Source organism: Hyla sarda, chromosome 6 (assembly GCF_029499605.1).
Source record: "Hyla sarda isolate aHylSar1 chromosome 6, aHylSar1.hap1, whole genome shotgun sequence".
Classification (NCBI taxonomy): Eukaryota; Metazoa; Chordata; class Amphibia; order Anura; family Hylidae; genus Hyla; species Hyla sarda.
The window spans coordinates 269044202-269068581 of NC_079194.1; the positions used below are offsets into that span (position 1 = coordinate 269044202).

Genomic DNA, 24380 nt, shown 5'->3' on the forward strand with positions numbered 1-24380 from the left:
AGAACAACCCTAGATCATTAAACATTTCTAAATAGCATTCTCTTCAGCAAATGCATTGGTTAAACTGCCCAATCATTTTATAGAATAACATAGGGCATTAAGCCCAATAATACAAATCTGTCCCATGTGCCAGTTTTTAGTCTCTTATTTTTCAATTTAATTATTTATCCCTTCCCCTGACCCATTGTATTTAAATGGGTTATCCCATGATTGAAAAGTGACCCCCTATCTACAGAATGAAGTTATTTAGCTGGGACACCCACATCTTATTAAAACAGAGGTCAAATACCCCCAAAATGCCACTTCATTCACTCTGTATGGGGCTTCCGAACACTCTATATTTGAAAACCCCTTAGACATTGAACGGTGTGGTGGTCAAACATGCATGCCATTTAAACTATACTGTGAATAAAGGATACATTTTAGCCTTATCTCACTCAGCTTATTTTCTTCTTTAAGATAAGTGACTTTTTTTTTTATCTTTCTATGGTTCCTTTATACCTTCAAATTTTACAACCTATTTCTTCTCTCACAGCCAGAGAAGGACAAGTGCAGTATGGGGGAGCTCCAGCTCACTTCATTGGTTCTCCTGAGGGACAGGAATGTTACAAAGCCTTATCTGTCTGCCGAAACGGACTGACTCCTGAAGATATACAAAAAAGATACAAGCCAATTACAGTGACTGATAAAACAGCAGTGCATGCCAGGTATAAACTGCAATGCAGACAGAAATGCGTTATTCCTAGTTTTTTAGTAGTATCACATTCTATGTTCATTAGACCTGTGCTAGTAGCCATAAGAAATCTATATAATCTAGTACGATACAGTTATGCTATCAGCATTTAGGTATGTTTAGTTTCAAAACAGAGAAATGTTATTGAAATACAGCCAAAAAGAAAACAAAATTGGTTCAAGCCATGACAAAAAGGCCTGAAAATGCCACAAGAATAACAAAAATATACAACTTGGGAGAATATGGGGTATATGAAAAGCTTGGTCAAGACAACAAAAGGACATGTGAAATAAACAAATAGTCAGGTCAGGCATTTATAGCAAAAAGGTAAGTAGCCACAATAGGTGAGAAAGGAGCTTTAGAATCGGGCAATATGGCATGCCAGGGGCATGAGAGGAGGATATTCATGATTGCCACACCTTAAGGAATAATTCCATAGAATCTTCCCAGATAACATTAAATTTTTCAGATATCATGATGGTAAGGTGTCAATATTTAAAAAGGGGACAAAAGGTGACCCCAGAAATTATAGGCCTGTTAGTTTAACCTCTGTTGTATGTAAATTGTTTGATGGTTTTCTAAGAGATGCTATTTTGGAGTATATTGATAAAAATAAATGTATGACACCATATCAGCATGGATTTATGAGGGATCGGTCCTGTCAAACTAACCTGATCAGCTTTTATGAGGAGGTGAGCTCCAGACTGGACCAGGGGGAATTGCTGGATGTCGCATACCTGGATTTTTCCAAAGCATTTGATACGGTGCCACATTAACGGTTGGTGCATAAAATGAGATGGATTGGGCTGGGGGAGAATGTGTGTAAGTGGGTAAGTAACTGGCTCAGTGATAGGAAACAGAGGGTAGTTATTAAAGGTACTTATTCTGATTGGGTGACTGTTACTAGTGGGGTACCACAGGGGTCAGTCTTGGGTCATGTTCTGTTTAATATATTTATTAATGACCTTGTAGAGGGGTTGAATAGTAAAGTAGCAATCTTTTCAGAGGATACTAAACTCTGTAAAGCGGTAAACACAATAGAGGACAGGGCACTGTTACAAATGGATCTGGATAGGTTGGAGGCTTGGGCTGGGAAGTGACAGATCAGATTCAACACTGATAAATGTAAGGTAATGCACATGGGGAGGAAAAATCCGGGCTGGGTTTATATATTAAATACACTTGGGACGACTGACGTGGAAAAGGACTTGGGAGTTTTAGTTAACAGTAAATTTAGCTGTAGTGACCAGTGTCGGGCAGCTGCTGCCAAAGCAAATGAAATCATGGGGTGCATCAATAGGGGCATAGATGCCCACGACAAGGTAATAATTCTACCGCTGTACAAATCACTAGTCAGACCACACATAGAAAACTGTGTACAGTACTGGGCACCAATGTACAAGAAAGATATAGTGGAGCTGGAGAGGGTTCAAAGACGGGCAACCAGGGTAATACGGAGAATGGGAGGAATACAGTACCCAGAAAGATTATCAGAATTGGGGTTATTTAGTTTAGAAAAAATAAGGCTTAGGGGAGACCTAATAACTATGTATAAATATATCAGGGGACAGTACAGACATCTTTCCCATGATCTATTTATACCCAGGACTGTATCTATAACAAGCGGGCATTCTCTACGTGTAGAAGAAAGAAGGGTTCTACACCAGCACAGACGGAGGTTCTTTACTGTAAGAGCAGTGAGACTGTGGAATTCTCTCCCGGAGGAGGTGATCATGGTGAACTCTGTAAAAGAATTTAAAAGGGGTCTGGATGCATTTTTGGAAAATAAGAACATTGCTGGTTATGTATACCACATTTATAGGGACAGAAGGTTGATCCAGGGATTTATTCTGACTGCCATATTTGGAGTCGGGAAGGAATTTTTACCTCTGGATAAAGTCAGTAGGGACTCATTAGGGATATAGGTTGAACGTGATGGACTCTGGTCTTTTTTCAACCTTATGAACTATGTTACTATTGACTCTGGAGATAACAGTAGATTTTATTTAAAGTGGTTCTCTGGGCCAAAATTTTTAATCCCTCTTAGGCTGCATTCACATCTCGGTTTTCCACTACGGGTGCCGGATCCGCCTGGGGGAGGGGCAAACCATATACCACGGTTTTAAGTTCCGGTCACAAAACTGGATACGGGTGAAAAATGAGCCGACTGGAGTCACCGTTTGACTCCGGTCGGCTCATTAAAGTGAATGGAGTTTAGCGCTGGTCCGGCTGGGGTACGGAAGCGCACGGTATTCCCTTCCCCAAGCCGGATCCGGCACCCGTGGTGTAAAACCGAGATGCGAATGCAGCCTTAGGCTTTGTTCACACTACCATTGTGGTTTTCATCATAAGCGGCAGTGCCGGATCCTTATTTTGGACTCTGGGCTAGGTGTCCCCTTTGACTTATAATAAGGTTTTTCAGATTCCACCTGCGCTATCCTGCCCATCAATGCGTTTGAAAAAAGTGTGAACACACTTTACTTCATTAAGAAAAACAAGGGCTTCCCCACTGAAGCTATGCCACATACTGTTGGTGAGTAACACTCAAAAAAAGCAACACTTTAGAAGACAAGGAACAAATAGCAAACATAAACATAATACATAAAAAGTCATAAGTAATACAAAAAAGACAAGTTGGAAATATACATGAAGAAACAATTATAGTAACTAAAATAATGACCTATAATAACTAAAAGGCTCTTGAAGAAACCAAGATCTAAGACACCAATACATATTGGCTTTTTTGTATTAATTCACTGACCAAGCCCCTTTCATTCGTTATGGAGTCCTCATTATGAAATGTGGCATAATGCCCTTTCAATAGAGGCTTATCTCTATTGTACAATAAACTTTTGTTACAGTATTTTGAACATGGGATGAATTATAAATTAGATTAATTACTTATTGAGTTACCTATATTTGTATATCTACATAGCACATAGCACCTAGAGATTGAAATGCATTCCATCTAAATAGGATCAGTTTATGTTTAAACAGAATATTAATGCTTTTGGTCACTTGTAGTTATCTTTGGTGCTACAGTTTGGTTATATTACCTTGGTTGGTAAGCAGTAATGGTCATTGCTTCTAAGAAACAATAGTGTCAAGTTAAAACTTGATGTTGAAGGAGAAAATGGAAAAGGTCCTCATAGGTCCACATACCAATCCGAAAAAAAATCAGAAATCCAACCAGTTAAAATGAACCAAATTACCATCAATTATTAATCTCTTATGCATGTATTTTAGGGTATTGTAAGTGATCTTCAGAGAGACCCAAAATCCTCTCCCATGAAACAAGTTGCTGGAGATATCATTAAGAAAGTTTATCTCGATTTATATTTATTTATGTTGAATACTTAGATATAAGTAATGTAGGTACTTTACAATGAGCAGGATATAATATGGAGATTAGGAAGAGACCATGAAGCGGTATTTCCCAACCAGGGTGCCTCCAGCTGTTGCAAAACTACAACTCCGAGCATGCCCAGACAGCCTTCGGCTGCCTGGGCATGCTGGGAGTTGTAGTTTTGCAACAGCTTGGGGCACCCTGCTTGGGAAACACTGCCATGAAGAAGAGGATTATGCACCAAACAGTGGCCCTAGGGGTGTGGTAGGGAAATGTAAAGGTTGAAAAAGTGGGGAAACAGAGCTTTACTCTTGACAAATAAAATAGAGGAACGAAAAAGAGGAAATATTCCTCTGACCTTAAAGGGAGTATTTCAGGAATTTTTATTTTAGTTGACTATGCTACAGGGGCTGTAAGGTTAATGTAGTTCATAATATAGTGTCTGTACCTGTGTGTGACGGTTTTCTCACCATTTTTCTGTGATTTTCACCCCAATATTTATTTTTAACAGCATACAAAATGACTGTTGCCTCAGATTTTTCCCAGGTTGCAATACGGCCGAGACCTGACCTCACTAGTCAGCTCATGACAGGGAGCCTGTCTGCTCCAATGGGTGGAGTGATTGCTTTGTGGGAGAGAGATAAACAGCTGTAGGCACCCTGATTGAAAACCACAGGTCTTTTGAATGGATGCAGCACATTTATGTTTCAATGGGGGGGGGGTGGCTGATGTGTGGGAGGGAGGAAAATGGAATTATGGGATTTGTAGGCAAAGAAGAAAACTCAAACAGGAATTACGGGTTCACAAAAAGCTAGCCACAGTGTTATGGTAATCTCACATTATAGCCATTTAGCCCCAAGACAAGTGCAGATCCTTCCTAAGCATGTCCATTACTTTCTGCCAGGTATGTACTAAAATCATCTTTTGGTGGATAACCCCTTTAAGTAGGGGTAGCATATTAGTCTATGATGTGTAGTAGTGTTTTATGGCCAAAACATTATGAGCAAAATGACCATAACGTTAAAAAGCAACCTAATTATCGATTTGATGTGGGTCTCCTGGGGGCTGCTGTTGTGTAGGAGAATGGGGTCCCTCTGAGAAAAGTAAGCTTGTCAACCTTATAACTCCAATCTTCTTGAGGAACTGATCAAAGCTGCCTGTAAGAGGTTTGGCTCTCATGGAGTGTTTATATCTAACTTTATTGATCTTGATTTTTTTATTTGAGGAGATTTTATTTGATTAGGTTTCCCTAAGATTTTACTCTTTCAAATATTATCACATTGTTATACAAATATAATTATCTCAAGCACAGTAATATATACTATGTGACAATTTGATTACTTTTTTGTCTTGTCCACAGTGCTCTCTGCTGACACCTCTGTCCGTGTCAGGAACTGTTCAGAGCAGCATAGGTTTGCAATGGGGATTTTCTCCTGCTCTGGACAGTTCCTGATACGGGCATCAGGTGTTAGCAGAGAGCACTGTGGACAAGACAAAAAAGAAATGAAAAAAGAAAATAATTTCCTCTGTAGCATACAGCTGCTATAAAGTACTGGAAGGGTAAAGATTTTTTAATAGAAGTCATTTACAAATCTGTTTAACTTTCAGGCACCAGTTGATTTAAAAAAAAAATTCCACTGGAGTACCCCTTTAACCTGAAGTCTGCCAGCCTGTCCTGGGAATATTACTTGTTGACAGATTTAGTTTTGTTTGTGCCAGTGTGAATATGGCTGTATATTTTGTTTGGACAAAAAAGTGCAAGAAAAGCCTTGCATTGGTCTCATGTTTATGCCTCTATGGAGCTAAAATCCCACACCACGTATGAAATAATACAAAAACAATTCACTTCATGGCAGCATTAAAAAATTCAAATGGGTCTCCCAAAAATAAATATGGGTAATTTTGACGCTACCTTTGCATATAGCAATGCAGATGGCCTGCAGCTGTAGGGATCCCTCCAGGAGAACTATTAGCCCGGGTGAAGATTTACTTTATTGTCTGAGAGGGTTCTGTTGTTAGGCAGTAGTAAAGACAGACACTGTTGGTCTGAATCACTAGTATGGGCACACTCCAGCTGGCCACTTACTTCTGCCAATAATTCACAAGATGAATGGCGCAGCTTGCATGTGTATCTGTGCTGAAAGTGAACAGAGTTCTCCCGACGGCTTTTAGAAACCGCTGTTTCCTCCCTCAGGACTGTAAATGCTCTTAACTTGTCCACTTGACAAATACCATGCAAATATACGGAATACAAACATTACTGATTATATGTATTTAAATTAGCATTTTCTTATATATACAGGTGGCTGGACTCTTCCAAGTCTCTCATGCAGCAAGGAGTCCAGGAGGGGGATAGACTGTGGCTTCAATTTAAATATTACACTTTTCATGACTTAGATCCAAAGGTGAGACATAATATAACAAAGGAATTTTACAAAGGCATTTATCATATCTCTATGTCTGTTCAGCTGGCATAAAACCTTGCAAACATTTGTGACTTTTCGCTGTTTAAAGTCAGCAGCACCAGGCCTGGCGTAAAAGGGGCATGGGCCCTTGCAGTTGTTGGATGTATTACTATTAATGGCAGAAAACTGTAGCACTGTGCATATGTCATATGTCTAAATGTGAGGCCATACAAAATCAGCTCCTAAATCCCTGAACAGGCGCTTTTCTCCCCATTCCCCACTGCTGTCAGCTCTATATTGCTCTGCACTATGAGACAGACCCGGCCTATAACAGCCACCTCCAGTGACAAGACCCAGCATAATGTAATTCTATGGTGCCTGGTGTCATTTGTCTTAAAACCACTAGAGACATGCTTTAAGACCAGTGATGGAAAGTTTACTGTGAGTGCGTAGTGAACTACGAGCTTCACAGTTAGTGAAGGAGTGATTTTGCTAGCGTACTTTGTTGGCATAGAGCGTAGTTCGCTTTTACACTGACAGCAGAGAAAGAGTATAGGAGAGAAAGGTGAAAAAGAAAGGAGGACAGCGCCTTGTGTAATCCTGATATTACAATAGGTGATAGGTAAACTGATGGATAACAGACTCTCTCACCTGGAGAAATAGAAATCAAGCATATCACCCCTAAAAAGGGGTACTTTAGGAATTGCAGGCCGTCGGAGCTTGACCAGGAGCCGTGGCAGTGGTTCCAGGACGAAAATGCACAGAATAAAAGAAAAAAAACACCAAGGAATGTTGCTATCCCATAAATTAAAAAGTGACTGGTATCTGAAATGCAACAGTACTTTATTTAAAAACTCAAATGGTTATATCCATATATCAATTGCAGATGAAAAAAAGGGTAGGCTCATACCCGAAACGCGTTTTGCTTATGGATGTAACCATTTGAGTTTTTACATAAAGTACTGTTGTAATTAAGATACCAGTCACTTTTTAATTTATGGGATAGCGCCATTCCTTGGTGTTTTTTTCTTTTATTCTGTGCAGCAGAGGAAGAGGGGAGGGAGAGATTTAGCGAGTGTAGAATGCAGTTAGTTTTTACTTACGTTAGCAAAATCACTCCCTTGCCAACTGAAAAGTAAACTGCGCATGTGCTCACAGTTTACTACAGACCCGCTGTAAACTTTACATCACTGGCATGTGAATTTTCCCCTTGTCTGTAGCAATGCTGTCCAAAAACATATTCACATAAACTCTATAAAGAAGAAAGAACAATACAGTACAAGACTAATTCATTAACATGTCTCTCTCAGATGGATGCTGTACGGATCAACCTGCTGTTTGAGCAAGCGCGGTGGGCTGTACTTTTAGAGGAAACAGAGTGCACAGAAGAAGAGATGATGATGTTTGGTGCTCTACAGGTAGAAGAGATTTTAGTTTTTCAATAATACATACAAAGCTCTGTATTTTCATATGTGATAAAATGTAAAAAGTAAACTTTAAATCACACTAGTTCATTAGAGTTGCACTACACTGGAAATATAATCTAGTTTATTTACATTATTGACATTTGCTGCAATTTCCAACCAACTTATGTCAGACTGCCCACTGGATCTCTCCTGATCACCACTTCATGGTCACATCCTCACAGGGAAGTACCTTCTCAGCCAGTCACTGATAAATGGGACCAGGAAATTGTGAATACCGGGGACCCAGTGAGCATATGAATAGGATTAACAGATAGTTAACCCTTCTTTTCTACCTAACAATAGGCCAACTTTCCCAAGTTCAAGGCTGCAGTTATGTACATAGATTGGGAACTGCTATTGTGAAATAATGATAGAAAAACTAAATTAGGTAAATAAACTGTAATTGTTATTTTAAACAACTTCCCTCCAGTCTGTTATTTTGTACTTCACTTAAAGGGGTATTCCAGGATTTTTATTTTACTATGCTACAGGGGCCGTAAAGTTAGTGTAGTTCATAATATAGTGTCTGTACCTGTGTGTGACGGTTTTCTCACAATTCTTCTGTGATTTTAACTCCAATATTTATTTTTACCAGCATACAAAATGACTGTTGTCTCAGATTTTTCCCAGGTTGCAATCCGGCCGAGAGCTAACTCACTAGTCAGGGAGCCTGTCTGCTTCAATGGGTGGAGGCATCGCTTGGTGGGAGTGAGATCAATCAGCAACTAATGCAACAGCTGCAGGCACCCTGATTGAAGACTACAGGTCTTTTGAATGGATGCAGCTCATTTATGTTTCAATGGGTGGGGTGGCTGATGTGTGGGAGGGAGGAAAATGGAATTTGTAGTCAAAAAAAGAAAAGTCAAACAGGAAATACCAGTTCACAAAAAGCTAGCCACAGTATTATGGTAATCTCACAGAATAGCCATTTAGCCCCAAGACAAGTGCAGATCCTTCCTAAGCATGTCCATTGCTGTCTGCCAGGTACGTACTAAAATCACCTTATGGTGGATAACCCCTTCAATGTACCTAAAATGACTCCATTCCCTAAAAACAATCCTCACTGTGTCTCACTGCTCTGCTAACTGCTGTCCACAGACTATTTTAGCAACCTGTGCCTGTCTGCCTCCTCCAGAGGGTCCACACTGTGACTGAAAAATAAAGGAAGACTTCCCTCTTATCTCTGAACACCCATTCATTTTTGGGCAGCTGTCCTTTGTGTAACTTGTCACCATCATCAGCAGTAGCAGTTTGATGCTTAAATTATTGCTTTTGTGATGTACCCCTTTCTTGCTGTAACCTCCTCTCCCCCTCCCTCTCTTTAACTTGTCATCATTATCAGTCTTCTTCTTAGACCAGGGCTGCTTTTGTGGTGAAACTTCCTTTCTGTCATCCTGTTGCTCTGCTCACATATCACCTATCAATAACCCCTTCTCCCTCCACATCATCTACACGGCTCAAAAAATAAAGGGAACACTTAAACAATACAATGTAACTCCAGGTCAATCACACTTCTGTGGAATTACACTGTCCACTAAGGAAGCAACACTGATTGACAATCAATTTCACATGCTGTAGTGCAAATGGAACAGACAACAGGTGGAAATTATAGGCAATTAGCAAGACACCCCCAATAAAGGTGTGGTTCTGCAGGTGTTGACCACAGACCACTTCTCCGTTCCTATGCTTCCTGGCTGATGTTTTGGTCACTTTTGAATGCTGGTGGTGCTTTCACTCTAGTGGTAGCATGAGACGGAGTCTACAGCCCACACACGTGGCTCAGGTAGTGCAGTTCATCCAGGAAGGCACATCAATGCAAGCTGTGGCAAGAAGGTTTGCTGTGTCTGTCAGTGTAGTGTTCAGAGAATAAAGGCACTACCAGGAGATAGGCCAGTACATCAGGAGACGTGGAGGAGGCCATAGGAGGGCAACAACCCAGCAGCAGGACCGCTACCTCCGCCTTTGTGCTAGGTGGAGCACTGCCAGAGCACTGCAAAATTAGCTCCAGCAGGCCACAAATGTGCAAGTGTCCACTCAAACGGTCAGAAACAGACAGGTATTAGGGCTCGAATTCCACAGGTGGGGTTATGCTTACAGCCCAACACTTGGGCTGGTCTGGTGACGTCGTGGAGAATGTTCTGCTGCCTGCAACATCCTGCAGCCGGACTGGTTTGGCAGTGGGTCAGTAATGGTGTCGGGTGGCATTTCATTGGGGGCCCCACAGCCCTCCATGTGCTTGCCAGAGGTAGCCTGACTGCCATTAGGTACCAAGATGAGATCCTCAGACCCCTTGTGAGACCATGTGCTGGTGTTGTGGGCCCTGGGTTCCTCCTAATGCTAGACCTCATATGGCTGGAGTGTGTCAGCAGCTCCTGCAAGAGTAAGGCATTGATGCTATGGACTGGCCCGCCCATTCCCCAGACCTGAATCCGATTTGGACATCATGTCTCGCTCCATCCACCAACGCCACGTTGCACCACAGACTGTCCAGGAGTTGATGGATGCTTTAGTCCAGGTCTGAGAGGACATCCCTCAGGAGACCATCCACCACCTCATCAGGAGAATGCCCAGGTGTTGTAGGGAGGTCATATGAGCACATGGAGGCCACACACACTATTGAGCCTCATTTTGACTTGTTTTAAGGACAGTACATCAAAGTTGGATCAGCCTGTAGTGTGGTTTTCCACTTTGATTTTGAGTGTGACTCATATCCAGACCTCCATGGGTTGATAAATCTGATTTCCATTGATAATTTTTGTGTGATTTTGTTGTCAGCACATTCAACTATGTAAAGACAAAAGTATTTCATATGATTAGTTAATTCATTCATTCAGTTCTCATGGCATAGTAAAGAATAGTAGGTGCTTACATTGAATACAGGCAGGATTCTGATTTATTTACCAAACCATTTGTTATGTTAACAACCAGTTCCTATGACTCGGGCAGAAGCATCTAAATCAAACCCCTGGTTTGTCCTTGGGTGGTTAAACATTAGGTGCAGGAACAGGCCTGGCAGGCTACCAGGAAGTCTCCTGGCAGGCCAGTCATTCCTTGCTATTGGCTCATGCTGCCCTAGGCACTTGGACTAAATTCACCCTATTAGGACAATTTCACACGTATCACAATTCTTTTCCTACAGATCTGTCACAAATATCCAACAAAAACCTCATGTGTTACATGTGGATTTTGATGCTGATTCACTATGGATCTCACCCCTATACATGGAACATGGTGAGAGCAATCACAAATCTACAACATAACCTAAGCAGCTGCAAATCTTCAGGTATAATTTGCAGCTTCTCTGACTCATTAGAATTAAATTAAAAGATAATTATTTTTTTCTTTATGCCACTGCCTGTCACCAAAAGCAGCGACAACAATAGTATTTATAATTTTTATTAACCACTGAAGTGATTCCCTCTCATCATAGCTGTCCTAGACCCAGGCCCATGGGCACCAATAAGTAAATACTGCTCTGCTTCTCCTTCTACTCTTCTTCCCCTTATCATGCTGATTTCATATTTTCTTTTGTCCATACTACTGGAGATTAATGGGCATATTGTCAGTACGGACCTGCACATCATTGTTAACAGTGATCTAATTGTAAAAGCCCATTAGATCACCGTTACCAGTGATCTGTATAGACAGGCATGAATTGAAGATGCTGATAAAGTCTTCTCTGCATGCTTCTGGGCAGACTCTTCTAAGAAAAGCCCTGTCATGTCAGACTAGGAAAAGTACAAACATAAGCTTACCGACAGCTGCTATACCGGCCTACATGATGCCTTAGGTGACATTCCCTACTCTGAAAAAGCGCTGGGTGTAGCTTGGATAAACACAACACAACAGCAGTCAGATACGTTAAGCAGTCAGAAAACAAATGGTTAATCAGGTAACAGACAAGGGTGTACAAATAGGAAGGTGACAAGAAGACAGACAAATACATAAAGCAAAGTCAAGCAGGCCAAGGTTAGAACCAGGAGTATATTGAAGTACACAAGCAGGAAGGACTACAAGGCTCAGAATCAACAGGCAAGAGAATGATCAGAAAAAAACTAATGCTGGTGAGGAAGTGAACTACAATCACGAGCAAGCAGCCAGGCTACTGCTTGGTTGAAATATTCTGCCTTAGGGAGTCGTGAGCATCGGAGCCAAAGCTGCTTAGCCCTGTGCTCATGCTCCCCAGTAGGCTAGCTGGAGTGTCCCTCAGTGACCAGGGCCGGCAGATTTATTACACATTACTGACATCCCTGAGGGCTTCCCTCATACAACTTGAATGCGGAAGTAGATCTTTTGCGTTCTTGAGAGCAGCGTCAATATGGGTGCTGTGCTGGTGAGTTTTTGGTGACAGGTTTTGGGCTCTTATTGTGACAGCCCTTCCTGTAGATGGTAGCTTCTTAAAGGCAACAGGATGATGGTGTCCCCACAGAATTGCAGTGATTTGTGCATGCCACTGAACATTCGCAACTCACTACATGCAGCTTCTGTGTGGTGTCTGTCGTAAAGCATCTGTGTTCGTGTCAAACAGTCCCCAATATAAGCATTTTTTTAATTAAAATCATAAACATCAAACTAACCAACACATTATTTTCATATTTATTATTATGTTATAAAGAATAAAATAAAAAAATATTTAACAACACATATCAATAATAGTATTACCGTAATAACTTTAGTTTATTGATTATAATATTCAAATTTATTCTGTGTTCTAATAAGCTCTAAGCACCCTTTACTATCCTAGAATCTATATGGGGGTGTTGACCGTCTTATCGTAAGCACATTTCAAACCCTGAAAAATCAGATGTACGTATGAAGTTCATATCATTGGTCCAATATTTGAGACCACATAAGTTATGTAGAAAAGCTCCTTGTCCTGGTAACTGTGTATCTGGAGAAAAATATTGAGAGTTTATTTCAGTAGTTGTTGCATGTTGGCAGTATTAGAATAGTTTAGTTTAGCATAGGACCTGCGGGGTTGACCTTTATCCCTAGGGACCTTGACCTTTATCCCCAGGGACCTTTGGATATCAGTAAGGTCTACCAGTACAAATGACTCACTCCCAGCATTTCTGTCCTCTGAATTTCACAGGAAAATATGACTAGATCTGCATTTGTTTAGTAGTGAATGTGTGTGGGGTTGTCATCGGATTTTAATCTTCCTACCACAGTTGTTCTGTAACATAATGCTTAATATAAAAAAAATCTATAGAACTTGATTGCAGATGGTTTCTTTAGCATTCAGGAACGCTGAATACATTGATCATTTTATTCTTCCCTTGGTAGTAATAGGACATTCATTAAATGGGAATGCTCCTGTTAAGAGGGAATGATGGCATTTATGTAGAACATAAAGTCTTGAGTTAAGGATGCAATTTTTCAGGGGTAATTAAGCCATCCTTCATTAATGTTTCCAAATGATCCATACAATGTAAGTGCTCATTGCCCATTTAAAAAAAAATGATCCGAAAGTAAATTGAATTTAAGAGGAATAAAAGATGTATAACTTGAAGTTTATCTCATTAAAATGCAGACTAGATTGCTCTCCTCACACAGCTGCTTTCATGTACACCACTACATTAACCCATAGATGTAGCTTTAAGGGCAGGGTCACATGTGCAATATGTTGGTGTGTATTTTCTACAGCTAATTTTGCTACCTATTGACTTCAATGGGTAGGATAATAGGCAGCAGGAAATACACAACAACATACGGAACATGGTTCCCTACCCTAAAGCATCTCTTTCAGCTGTCGTGTTTAATTGAGGAGTAGCATAATTCCTGTATATTGTAACTTGTACATGTCACTTTTGATCAGCTTTGCTCCCTGCAGCTTGCAGTCTTCGGTTAGAGCCTAGTCTCTGTGATATCTCCATACATTGCACACACAGAAGAGGGATCCTGTGCCCCTATATCTCTATGGAACACTCACAGAAGCAGTATGGAGGACATTACAGAGTGTCATAAAGGCAGGTCTAAGTCTGATCGGCCTATGCTGTGATTCCAGCACTGGGGGAGATCTAATATATTTAAAATAGTCTTCTATAGTGTCTTTGCAGTCTCTGTCTGCTCCTTGCTCTCCCAACCAAAGGGTTGTAAGACAAATATGCCTCTTTCTCCACTAATCAAGGCTTCTTTTCCACTGATAAGATATACACTGCTCAAAAAAAATAAAGGGAACACTAAGATAACACATCCTAGATCTGAATGAATGAACTAATCGTATGAAATACTTTCATCATTACATAGCTGAATGTGCTGACAACAAAATCACACAAAAATTATCAATGGAAATCAAATTTATCAACCCATGGAGGTCTGGATATGGAGTCACACTCAAAATCAACGCCTGGGCAACTCTTGGACAGTCTGTGGTGCAACGTGGCATTGGTGGATGGAGCGAGACATGATATCGATATCGGATTCAGGTCTGGGGAACGGGCAGGCCAGTCCATAGCATCAATGCCTGCCTCTTGCAGGAACTTCTGACACACTATAGCCATATGAGGTCTAGCATTGTTTTGCATTAGGAGGAACCCAGGGCCAACCGCACCAGCATATGGTCTCACAAGGGGTCTGAGGATCTCATCTTAGTACCTAATGGCAGTCAGGCTACCTCTGGCAAACACATAAAGGGCTGTGCGGCCCCCCCAATGAAATGCCACCCGATACCATTACTGACCCACCGCCAAACCGGTCATGCTGGAGGCAGCAGAACGTTCCCCACAACGTCTCCAGACTCTGTCATGTCTGTCACATGTGCTAAGAGTGAACCTGCTTTCATCTGTGAAGAGCACAGGGCACCAGTGGCGAATTTGCCAATCTTGGTGTTCTCTGGCAAATGCCAAACGTCCTGCACGGTGTTGGGCTGTAAGCACAACCCCCACCTAGTGGAGTCTGTCTCTGACCATTTGAGTGGACATATGCACATTTGTGGCCGGGTGGAGGTCATTTTGCAGGTCTCTGGCAGTGCTCCTCCCTTTCCTCCTTGCACAAAGGCGGCGGTAGCGGTCCTGCTGCTGAGTTGTTGCCCTCCTACGGCCTCCTCCGCGTCTCCTGATGTACTGGCCTGTCTCCTGGTAGCGCCTCCATGCTCTGTACACTACGCTGACAGACACAGCAAACCCACAGCTTGCATCGATGTGCCATCCTGAATGAGCTGCACTACCTGAGCCACTTGTGTGGGTTGTAGACTCAGTCTCAGAGTGAAAGCACTGCCAGCATTCCAAAGTGACGAAAGACATCAGCCAGGAAGCATAGGAACTGAGAAATGGTTTGTGGTCACCACCTGCAGAACCACTCCTTTATTGGGGGTGGCTTGCTAATTGCCTATAATTTCCACCTGTTGTCTGTTCCATTTGCACTACAGCATGTGAAATTGATTGTCAATCAGTGTTGCTTCCTGAGTGGACAGCGTGATTTCACAGAAGTGATTGAGTTACTTTATGTTGTTTAAGTGTTCCCTTTATTTTTTTGAGCAGTGTATAGCAAATTATTATATTCACTTATACTAAACTTTATGTCAAGTTTTCTGAAATTACAGTGACCATTTAAACACCTGAGCCCTGGAACAAATGTTATGTATGGACCCAAGTTTTTTTTTTTATATATATGATTGCATAGAATCTGTTTACAGTATAAATATCACATCAAATTTTGTATAGCAGGATATATTTTGATAACATCACTGTATTATCTGCATAAGTCATAATGTCATCACACCTCCGGCAAACATAGTGCTGCTGTTCCTATAACTAACAATTATGCGACCTATTTCTCCTGTCATGTACGGAAAGGGAAAAGTTAAACAAATAAGAAAAGGGCTAATCAGGCCCATTAAGTAATGTTTAACGTCTTAAGGATGCAGGGCGTATGGATACGCCCTGCATTCCGAGTCCTTAAGGATGCAGGGCGTATCCATACGCCCATGGGAATTCCGGTCCCCACCGCTAGCTGGTTGGGGACCGGAGCCGGATGCCTGCATATCGCCCAGGGGGGTCATTATGACAATTCAGTCCAGCGATCTGCGGCGATTCTGGGTCAATCGGGTCTCCAGTGACCCGGTGACCCGGAATTACATGCTGATCGGGGCCGTCTCTGACGGCCCCGAACAGCCAGAGCCAGCAGGGGTGAGGTGGCACTGGTGCCACCTCACGATCGCCCTGATTCGTCGGCCGGTTTACTGGGCGACCAATCAGGGCGCCTGCTGCAGGTGTCACTCCCGCAACCCGCTCCGCCCCTCTTCCGGAGGACGTGAGCGGGTGCGGGAAGAAGACCCCGGCCGCGGCAAGGGACTGTCCTGCGACGGAGCAGCAGCAGGAGGTGAGTGACAGCCTCCTGCTGTTGCTTAGCAACAGCTCCCAGCATGCAAAAAGAGCATGCTGGGAGCTGTAGTTATGCAACAGCAGGAGGCAGACCACCACAACTCCCAGCATTCCCTTATGGGCATGCTGGGACTTATGGTTTTGCAACAGCTGGAGGCACATTTTTTCTATGGAAAAGTGTACCTTCAGCTGTTGTATAACTACAACTCCCAGCTTGCACAAATAGCTAAAGTGCATGCTGGGAGTTGTAGTGGTGCATCTGCTGGTTGCATAACTACAACTCCCAGCATGCCCATTGGCTGTCGGTGACTGCTGAGAGTTGTAGTTTTGCAACAGCTGAAGGCACACTGGTTGTGAAACTCAGTTTTTTTTTTACCTAACTCAGTGTTTCACGACCGGTGTGCCTCCAGCTGTTGCAAACTACAACTCCCAGCAGTCACCTTACACCATGCACCGTACATGCTGGGAGTTATAGTTTTGCAACAGCTGGAGGCACACTGATTTTGAAACACTGAGTAAGGTCACAAACCCAGTGATACATAACCAGTGTGCCTACAGCTGTTGCAAAACTAAAACTCTCAGCATGTACAGTCTGTCAGCGCATGCTGGGAGTTGTAGTTTTGCAACAGCTGGATGTTCCCCCCCCCCATGTGAATGTACAGGGTACACTCACATGGGCGGAGGTTTACAGTAAGTATCGGGCTGCAAGTTTGAGCTGCGGCAAATTTTCTGCGGCAGCTCAAATTGCCAGTGAGAAACTACTGTGAACCCACGCCCGTGCGACAGTACCCTAAAATCACTACACTAACACAAAATAAAATAAAAAGTAAAAAACACTACATATACACATACCCCTACACAGCCCCCCTCCCCTCCCCAATAAAAATGAAAAACGTCTGGTACTCCACGGTTTCCAAAACGGAGCCTCCAGCTGTTGCAAAACAACTACTCCCAGTATTACCAGACAGCCACTGACTGTCCAGGCATGCTGGGAGTTTTACAACAGCTGGAGGCACCCTGTTTGGGAATCACTGGCGTAGAATTCCCCTATGTCCACCCCTATGCAATCCCTAATTTAGGTCTCAAATGCGCATGGCGCTCTCACTTTGGAGCCCTGTCGTATTTCAAGGCAACAGTTTAGGGTCACATATGGGGTATTGCCGTACTCGGGAGAAATTGTGTTACAAATTTTGGGGGGTATTTTCTGCTTTTACCCTTTTTAAAAATGTAAAATTTTTGGGAAAAGAAGCATTTTAGGTAAAAAAAATAATTTTTTTTTTTATTACATATGCAAAAGTCGTGAAACGCCTGTGGGGTATTAAGGTTCACTTAACCCCTTGTTACGTTCCCGAGGGGTCTAGTTTCCAAAATAGTATGCCATGTGTTTTTTTTTTTGCTGTTCTGGCACCATTTTGCTGTTCTGGCTTCCTAAATGCGGCATGCCCCCAGAGCAAAATTTGCTTTCAAAAAGCCAAATGTGACTCCTTCTCTTCTGAGACCTGTAGTGCGCCAGCAGAGCACTTTTCACCCCCATATGGGGTGTTTTCTGAATCGGGAGAAATTGGGCTTAAAATTTTGGGGGGTATTTTCTGCTTTAACCTTTTGTAAAAATGTAAATTTTTTGGGAAACCAAGCATTTTAGGTAAATTTTTTTATTTTTTTTTACATATGCAAAAGTCGTGAAACACCTGTAGGGTATTAAGGTTCACTTTACCCCTTTTTACGTTCCCCGAGGGGTCTAGTTTCCAAAATGGTATGCCATGTGGGTTTTTATCTTGCTGTCCTGGCACCATAGGGGCTTCCTAAATGCGGCATGCCCCCAGAGCAAAATTTCCTTCAAAAAAGCCAAATGTGACTCCTCCTCTTCTGAGACCTGTAGTGCGCCAGTAGAGCACTTTTCACCCCCATATGGGGTGTTTTCTGAATCGGGAGAAATTGGGCTTCAAATTTTGGGGGGTATTTTCTGCTATTACCCATTTTAAAAATGTAAAACTTTTGGGAAACCAAGCATTTTAGGTAAAACATTATTATTTTTTTTTTACATATGCAAAAGTCGTGAATCACCTGTGGGGTATTAAGGTGTACTTTACCCCTTGTTATGTTCCCCGAGGGGTCTAGTTTCCAAAATGGTATGCCATGTGTTTTTTTTGCTGTTCTGGCACCATAGTTGCTTCCTAAAGGTGACATGCCCCCCAAAAACCATTTGTCGCTCCTTCCCTTCTGAGCCCTCTACTGCGCCCGCCGAACAATTAACATAGACATATGAGGTACGTGCTTATTTGAGAAAAATTGGGCTTCAAATACAAGTAAAAATTTTCTCCTTTTTACCCCTTGCAAAAATTCAAAAATTGGGTCTACAAGAACATGCGAGTGTAAAAAATGAAGATTGTGAATTTTTGCCTTCACTTTGCTGCTATTCCTGTGAAACCCCTAAAGGGTTAAAATGCTTACTGAATGTCATTTTGAATACTTTGGGGGGTGCAGTTTTTATAATGGGGTAATTTATGGGGTATTTCTAATATGAAGACCCTTCAAATCCACTTCAAACCTGAACTGGTCCCTGAAAAAAAGCGAGTTTCAAAATTTTGTGAAAAATTGGAAAATTGCTGCTGAACTTTGAAGCCCTCTGGTGTCTTCCAAAAGTAAAAACTTGTCAATTTTATGATAAATAAAGTAGACATATTGTATATGTGAATAAAAAAAATGTATTTGGAATATCCATTTTCCTTACAAGCAGAGAGCTTCAAAGTTAGAAAAATGCAAAATTTTCAAATTTTTCATCAAATTTTGGGATTTTTCACCAAGAAAGGATGCAAGTTACCACAAAATTTTACCACTATGTTAAAGTAGAATATGTCACGAAAAAAATATCTGGAATCAGAATGATAACTAAAAGCATTCCAGAGTTATTAATGTTTAAAGTGACAGTGGTCAGATTTGCAAAAAATGAGTCCTTAAGGTGAAAAAGGGCTCAGTCCTTAAGGGGTTAAAGGGGTTATCCACCATAAGGTAATTTTAGTACATACCTGCCAGGGTATCCTTTTGTGAACAGGTTATTTCCTTTTGAAATTTAGTCTCTTAAACTACACATCCCATAGTTCAATGCTTGTGAGTGTGAAGTTAAATTCCTTCCTCACACATCAGCACAAATGAGCTCAAGACAAGTGTTTTCTAATCAGGGTGCCTACAGCTGTTGCTAAATAATCTCTCCCACCCAGCGGTTGAAGCAGACTGACTAGTGATGCACAACTGACTAGTGATGTTAGGTCTCGACGCACTGCAACCTGGGAAATCCCAAGACCTGAGTAATTTTGTATGCTGTTAAAAATAAACATTAAGGCGATAATCACAGAAGAATTGTGAGAAAAACGTCACACACAGGTACAGACACTGTATTATGAACTACACTAACTTTACAGCCCATGTAGCATAGTCAAATAAAAAAAATTCCTGGAATACCCCCTTTAAATCCTGGATTAGAATATAGCTGCTTTTTCCAAAAACCGCACAACACCTGTTGGGTGTGGTATTACACTTAACTTAATTGGGCTGCAATACCACACGCAAACTGGACAGGTTGGCGCTGTTTTTGGGAGAAAGCAGCCATGTTTATCTAATCCTGGATAACACTTTAACTAGCACCAACAGGGGGCTATTGGTTGGATAAAATAAATTAAAATTTACGTATTTTTGTAGATAGTAGTTGTATTTTGTAGTTGTATTTCATTATACTGCAAGTGATACTCTTGGATGCATCTGTTGCTATGTGGTTTGTGTGGTTAGGATCGCTTATAGTAAAGGCTCCTCCTTTAAGGAAGTTTATTTTTCTAACAAATGCACAGCTGCAAACATCAAACACAGAAAATTGTGTAGGTTACAGCTTCACTCTATTCCAATATATATAAAGACATTTATCATGTAGGACACAGAAAGAGAACAAAGTGCAAAAACTTAACACAAACTTTCATTACTAGGGGTAACTCCGGTACCACAGTTTTATTGTTATCTAGCGTGTTTGTAGCGAGTTTAGCACTTTAGTAATTCACATGTTATACATCTGTCCACAGCATATGTTTTTTACTGACCTCTTTTCTGTGAAGGAAGTTGAGTTTTTCTGGCTGCTTTTGACTGTCGTCCACACCTGCGGCCATGTTTGTTCACTGTTGTGGACAAGATGTCAGTGCTGCAGGCATTCCTGTTTTTTTTCTTCTTCTGCAATGGTTTTGCCCCTTTTCCACGCCCCTGTAATGAATATTCATTGAATTGTTGAGGGAGGATAGATGTCTCCACCCTGTCAGCCTGCCCTGTGCCCGGTTAAATACCCTGTATCAGCGTTGCGGCTGACATGTAACCCCTTCCCCGCCATGGGGACCGTGCGCCCGTGGGTGGAATCGGCTATCATGATTCCCTCCGCAGGCGCACGATCCCTATGGCGGGGGAATTAGTAACATGTCAGCCGCAGCGCTATCATGATTCCCCCCGCGGCAGTCCCCACATCAGGGAATGAATGAATTGCCAGCCGCAGCGCTGTTCCCACATCAGGGAACTAGGCATATGTGACCCGTGGGCGCTGCTCTGCTTCCTGATAACCCCCCGTCCCCCAATCAATGTCCCCACAAGGGTTAACTATGAGCCGCAGCAGCCCTGTACATTCTCCCCACGTCGGGGAATGAATGAATTGTGAGCGTGGGTGCAGGGCTTCTGATCAGCTTTTGTTCTCTGTCACAGTTAAGGGACATCTGTAATAATGAATGTGACATATTCCTGTGTCCGGGACTGCAAAAGTAAACAAAAGAAACTTTGACTTATCTTCCTACGTTCCCCTGTTGCTACAGGTAACGGCTTCGCGGTCCTCTGCTGAGAGCCGTCATCGAATCACCGGCCGCAGCAATGTCCCGTCTCTGCCGGTGATAGGCTGAGCACACTGTCATGTAAAGAGTCTCCGGCTCCTTACATGACAGTGCGCTCAGCCTATCACCAGCAGAGGTGGGACATCGCTGCGGCCGGTGATTCGCTGACTGCTCTCAGCAGAGGACCGCAGCAGAGGACCGCAAAGCCGTTACCTGTAGCAACGGGGGAACGTAGGAAGGTAAGTCAAAGTTTACTTTGTTTACTTTTGCAGTCCCGGACACAGGAAAATGTCACATTCATTATTACATATGTCCCCTAACTGTGACAGAGAACAGAAGTTGATCAGAAGCCCTGCACCCGCGCTCACAATTCATTCAATCCCCAACGTTGGGAGAATGTACAGGGCTGCTGCGTCTCAAAGTTGACCCTTGCGGGGACATTGCCTGAGGGGGGGGGGGGGGTTCGGGTTTTTTTTCAGGAAGCAGAGGAGCACCCGTGGGTCACATATGACTAGTTCCCTGATGTGGTGACAGCGCAGCGGCTGGCAATTCATTCATTCACAGTTAACCCTTGCGGGGACTTCGCTTACAGGAAGCAGAGCAGCGCCCGCGTGTCACATTGTGGGGACAGCGCTGCGGCAGGAAATTCATTCATTCCCTGATGTGAGGACTGTGGGTCAGAAGCTAACAGTGAGGGTGGGAGGACTATACTAATAAGCAGGGCGGGGAAAGGGAGTGCTAAAGGGGAAAGAAAGAGAAAAAAAGCCCACAAACAGGGCTGGGCGGCAATGCAAAACAAGTTGGGCAGGGCACTGAAAGAGGAGACAGGCTACAAGGCATGCTGGGAGCTGTAGTTTCTGAAGCAAAGGCAAAACGGAAATAGATGCTACACTACATGGACACACTTGTACATTGAAAGGAAAAGAAAGACAAACAAAGAGCAAACACGAGACCAGAGATAACCAGAAAACTCACCTGCAAGGGTAAGTAGAAACTGAAAAAACACATTGGCCACCGGAGTACCCCTTTACCCCTTTACACCAGGCACACAAAAAGTAGTACATGTGCCTAAGCACTTTTTTGTGCGACTTTTGTGGGTTAGCAAAAAGTTACAAACAGCTTTACCTAAGCACATTTTTGTTTTCATTTTACAGTGGTCACGAATTTATTATGTGCGAAAGTCGCACGTAGGAAAAAAAAAAAGTTGCAAACCCTTTACAAAAAGTGGCAAGCCTGCTACAGGTACCTGGAGTACAAAACTCCCGTATGTGAGCAAATGAAAAAAGTCCCAAAAAGGTCTCACATAAGTCTCAGCTGGGACTTTTTTGTTTTGTTTATGTGCTACAAATTTATCAACCCCCTGTGATAGTATGATAAATATGTAGCACATAAGCAAAACTAAAGCAAAAAATAAAATAAAAATGCCTTCGGAACTATGAAGGAGATTTATCAAGCTCCGTAGTAGATTTTTTTTGCGTAAAAAAGTCGCACGTACTTGCGCACGTGCGATTTTTCAATACATGCTGCGACTTTTTGATTTTTGCTTATTCCAAAGCACATTTCTGAAATCTGCTCACGTAGTAATTTTTTTTTCTTTGCAGTGGTCATGTGTTTATCAAATGCGATAGTCGCTATTTATGAAGAAAAAAAAGTTGCACATCCATTTAAAAGTCGCGAATGTATTGTATGTCCAACCTGGCTTACAGAAAGTGCATATGTCTGCAGAAAAGGACATTAACACCCACTTTAACAACAGTTTTTTTTCTGGATCATGCAACAAAGCTACTACATTAATGTTAATGTTAATTATAGAAAAAATGAATTATATAACTAATAACTCTATAAATTTTAAGGTTGAAAATACACACTGCACACAAAATTTTAAAATTAAATAAAATAATTAGAGTTGTGTTAAAATAGAATAAGGCACATAATAATTGTGTAAGAATTTTTACAGACTACGTAAATAACCCATATGTGGCACTAACATTTTTCAAAAAAAGAAACATCCATAGTAATACAGCTTCATGCACATTTTGGAGTGGGTAACGTACCGAGCCGCTTTTTTTTTTTTTTTGTGGCTTCAGCATTGTTTATGTGCCTGTTGGTGCTGCGCTGTCTTCCTTCCTGACGTAAACTCCGGCCTCAACTCAAGACCCCACCCACCAACGTCACATAATGCGGGCTCAAAATAAGCAAAAAAGCCCCCATAGTGCGCAAAGTACCGTATTTATCGGCATATAACACGCACTTTTTAGGCTAAAATTTTTAGCCTAAAGTCTACCTGCGTGTTATATGCCGATAAGCCGCTGCAGTTCAATGATTTAAAGCGGGCACTTTAAATCAATGAACTGCAGCGGCTTTGCAGGTGCAGAGACCGCCAGCGCTGCCGGCTTCTCTGCCCCTGCCTGCCCTGGGGTCTAGAGCCCTGCTGCCGGCCCTTCTCTCCCCCTGGCTATCGGTGCCGCTGCCCGTTCTCTCCCCCTGACTATCGGTGCCGGCGCCCCATTGCCGGCGCCGATAGCCAGGGGGAGAGAAGCGGCGCCGGCAATGGGGCAGCGGCGCCGACAGCCAGGGGGAGAGAAGGGGCAGGTTGCATAATTACCTGTTGCCGGGGTCGGGTCCGTGCTGCTTCAGGCCTCCGTTGTGCGTCCCCTGCGTCGTTGCTATGCGCTGCACGGCGCAATTACGTCACTCGTCATTGTGCCGCGCCGTGCAGTGCATAGCAACGACGCATGGGACGCACACTGGAGACTTGAAGCAGCGCGGACCCGACCCTGGCAACAGGCAATTATGCAACCGGGGATGGGGGGAGGCAACGGGACAGGGGCGCCAGCAATGGGTGCCGCTGCCCCTTCTCTACCCCTGGCTATCGGCGCCGCTGCCCCATTGCCGGCGCCGCTTCTCTCCCCCTGGCACCAATAGTCAGGGGGAGAGAACGGGCAGCGGCGCCGATAGCCAGCGGGAGAGAAGTGGCGGCAGCAGGGCCCTAGACCCCAGGAAAGGCAGGGGGAGAGAAGCGGGCAGCGACGGCCTCTCTCCCCCTGCCTTTCCTGGGGGTGTATCGGGGTATACGCATGCACACACATGCACCCTCATTTTACCATGGATATTTGGGTAAAAAACTTTTTTTTTAACTTACTTTTGCTTACATGCGACCTATTTATCAAATAGTTGCACAACCTTGATAAATAAATCGCACGTAAGCAAAACCCGCTTACAAAAGCATTTTTTAAAGCAGAAAAGTTTTCCCTTG

At 42.8% G+C, this 24380-nt stretch overlaps 1 protein-coding gene and 1 long non-coding RNA gene across 3 annotated transcripts in view; one reads left to right on the plus strand and one right to left on the minus strand.

Annotated features, from left to right (window-relative positions):
* FERMT3 (FERM domain containing kindlin 3) overlaps positions 1 to 24380 on the plus strand; it is a 71118-nt gene that overhangs the window by 18514 nt on the left and 28224 nt on the right. For both annotated transcript variants that reach the window (XM_056527261.1, XM_056527260.1), the window contains exons 5-7: positions 536 to 707; positions 6382 to 6484; positions 7795 to 7902. In XM_056527261.1, coding sequence (XP_056383236.1) covers positions 536 to 707; positions 6382 to 6484; positions 7795 to 7902 — 383 coding nt within the window. The remainder of the gene's footprint in view (positions 1 to 535; positions 708 to 6381; positions 6485 to 7794; positions 7903 to 24380) is intronic.
* The window catches only part of LOC130277038 (uncharacterized), a 34371-nt gene that overhangs the window by 596 nt on the left and 9395 nt on the right, over positions 1 to 24380 (minus strand). The window contains exons 2-3 of the long non-coding RNA XR_008845347.1: positions 20360 to 20516; positions 502 to 643 (exon numbers count right to left, since the gene is read on the minus strand). This is a non-coding gene — a long non-coding RNA (uncharacterized LOC130277038). The remainder of the gene's footprint in view (positions 1 to 501; positions 644 to 20359; positions 20517 to 24380) is intronic.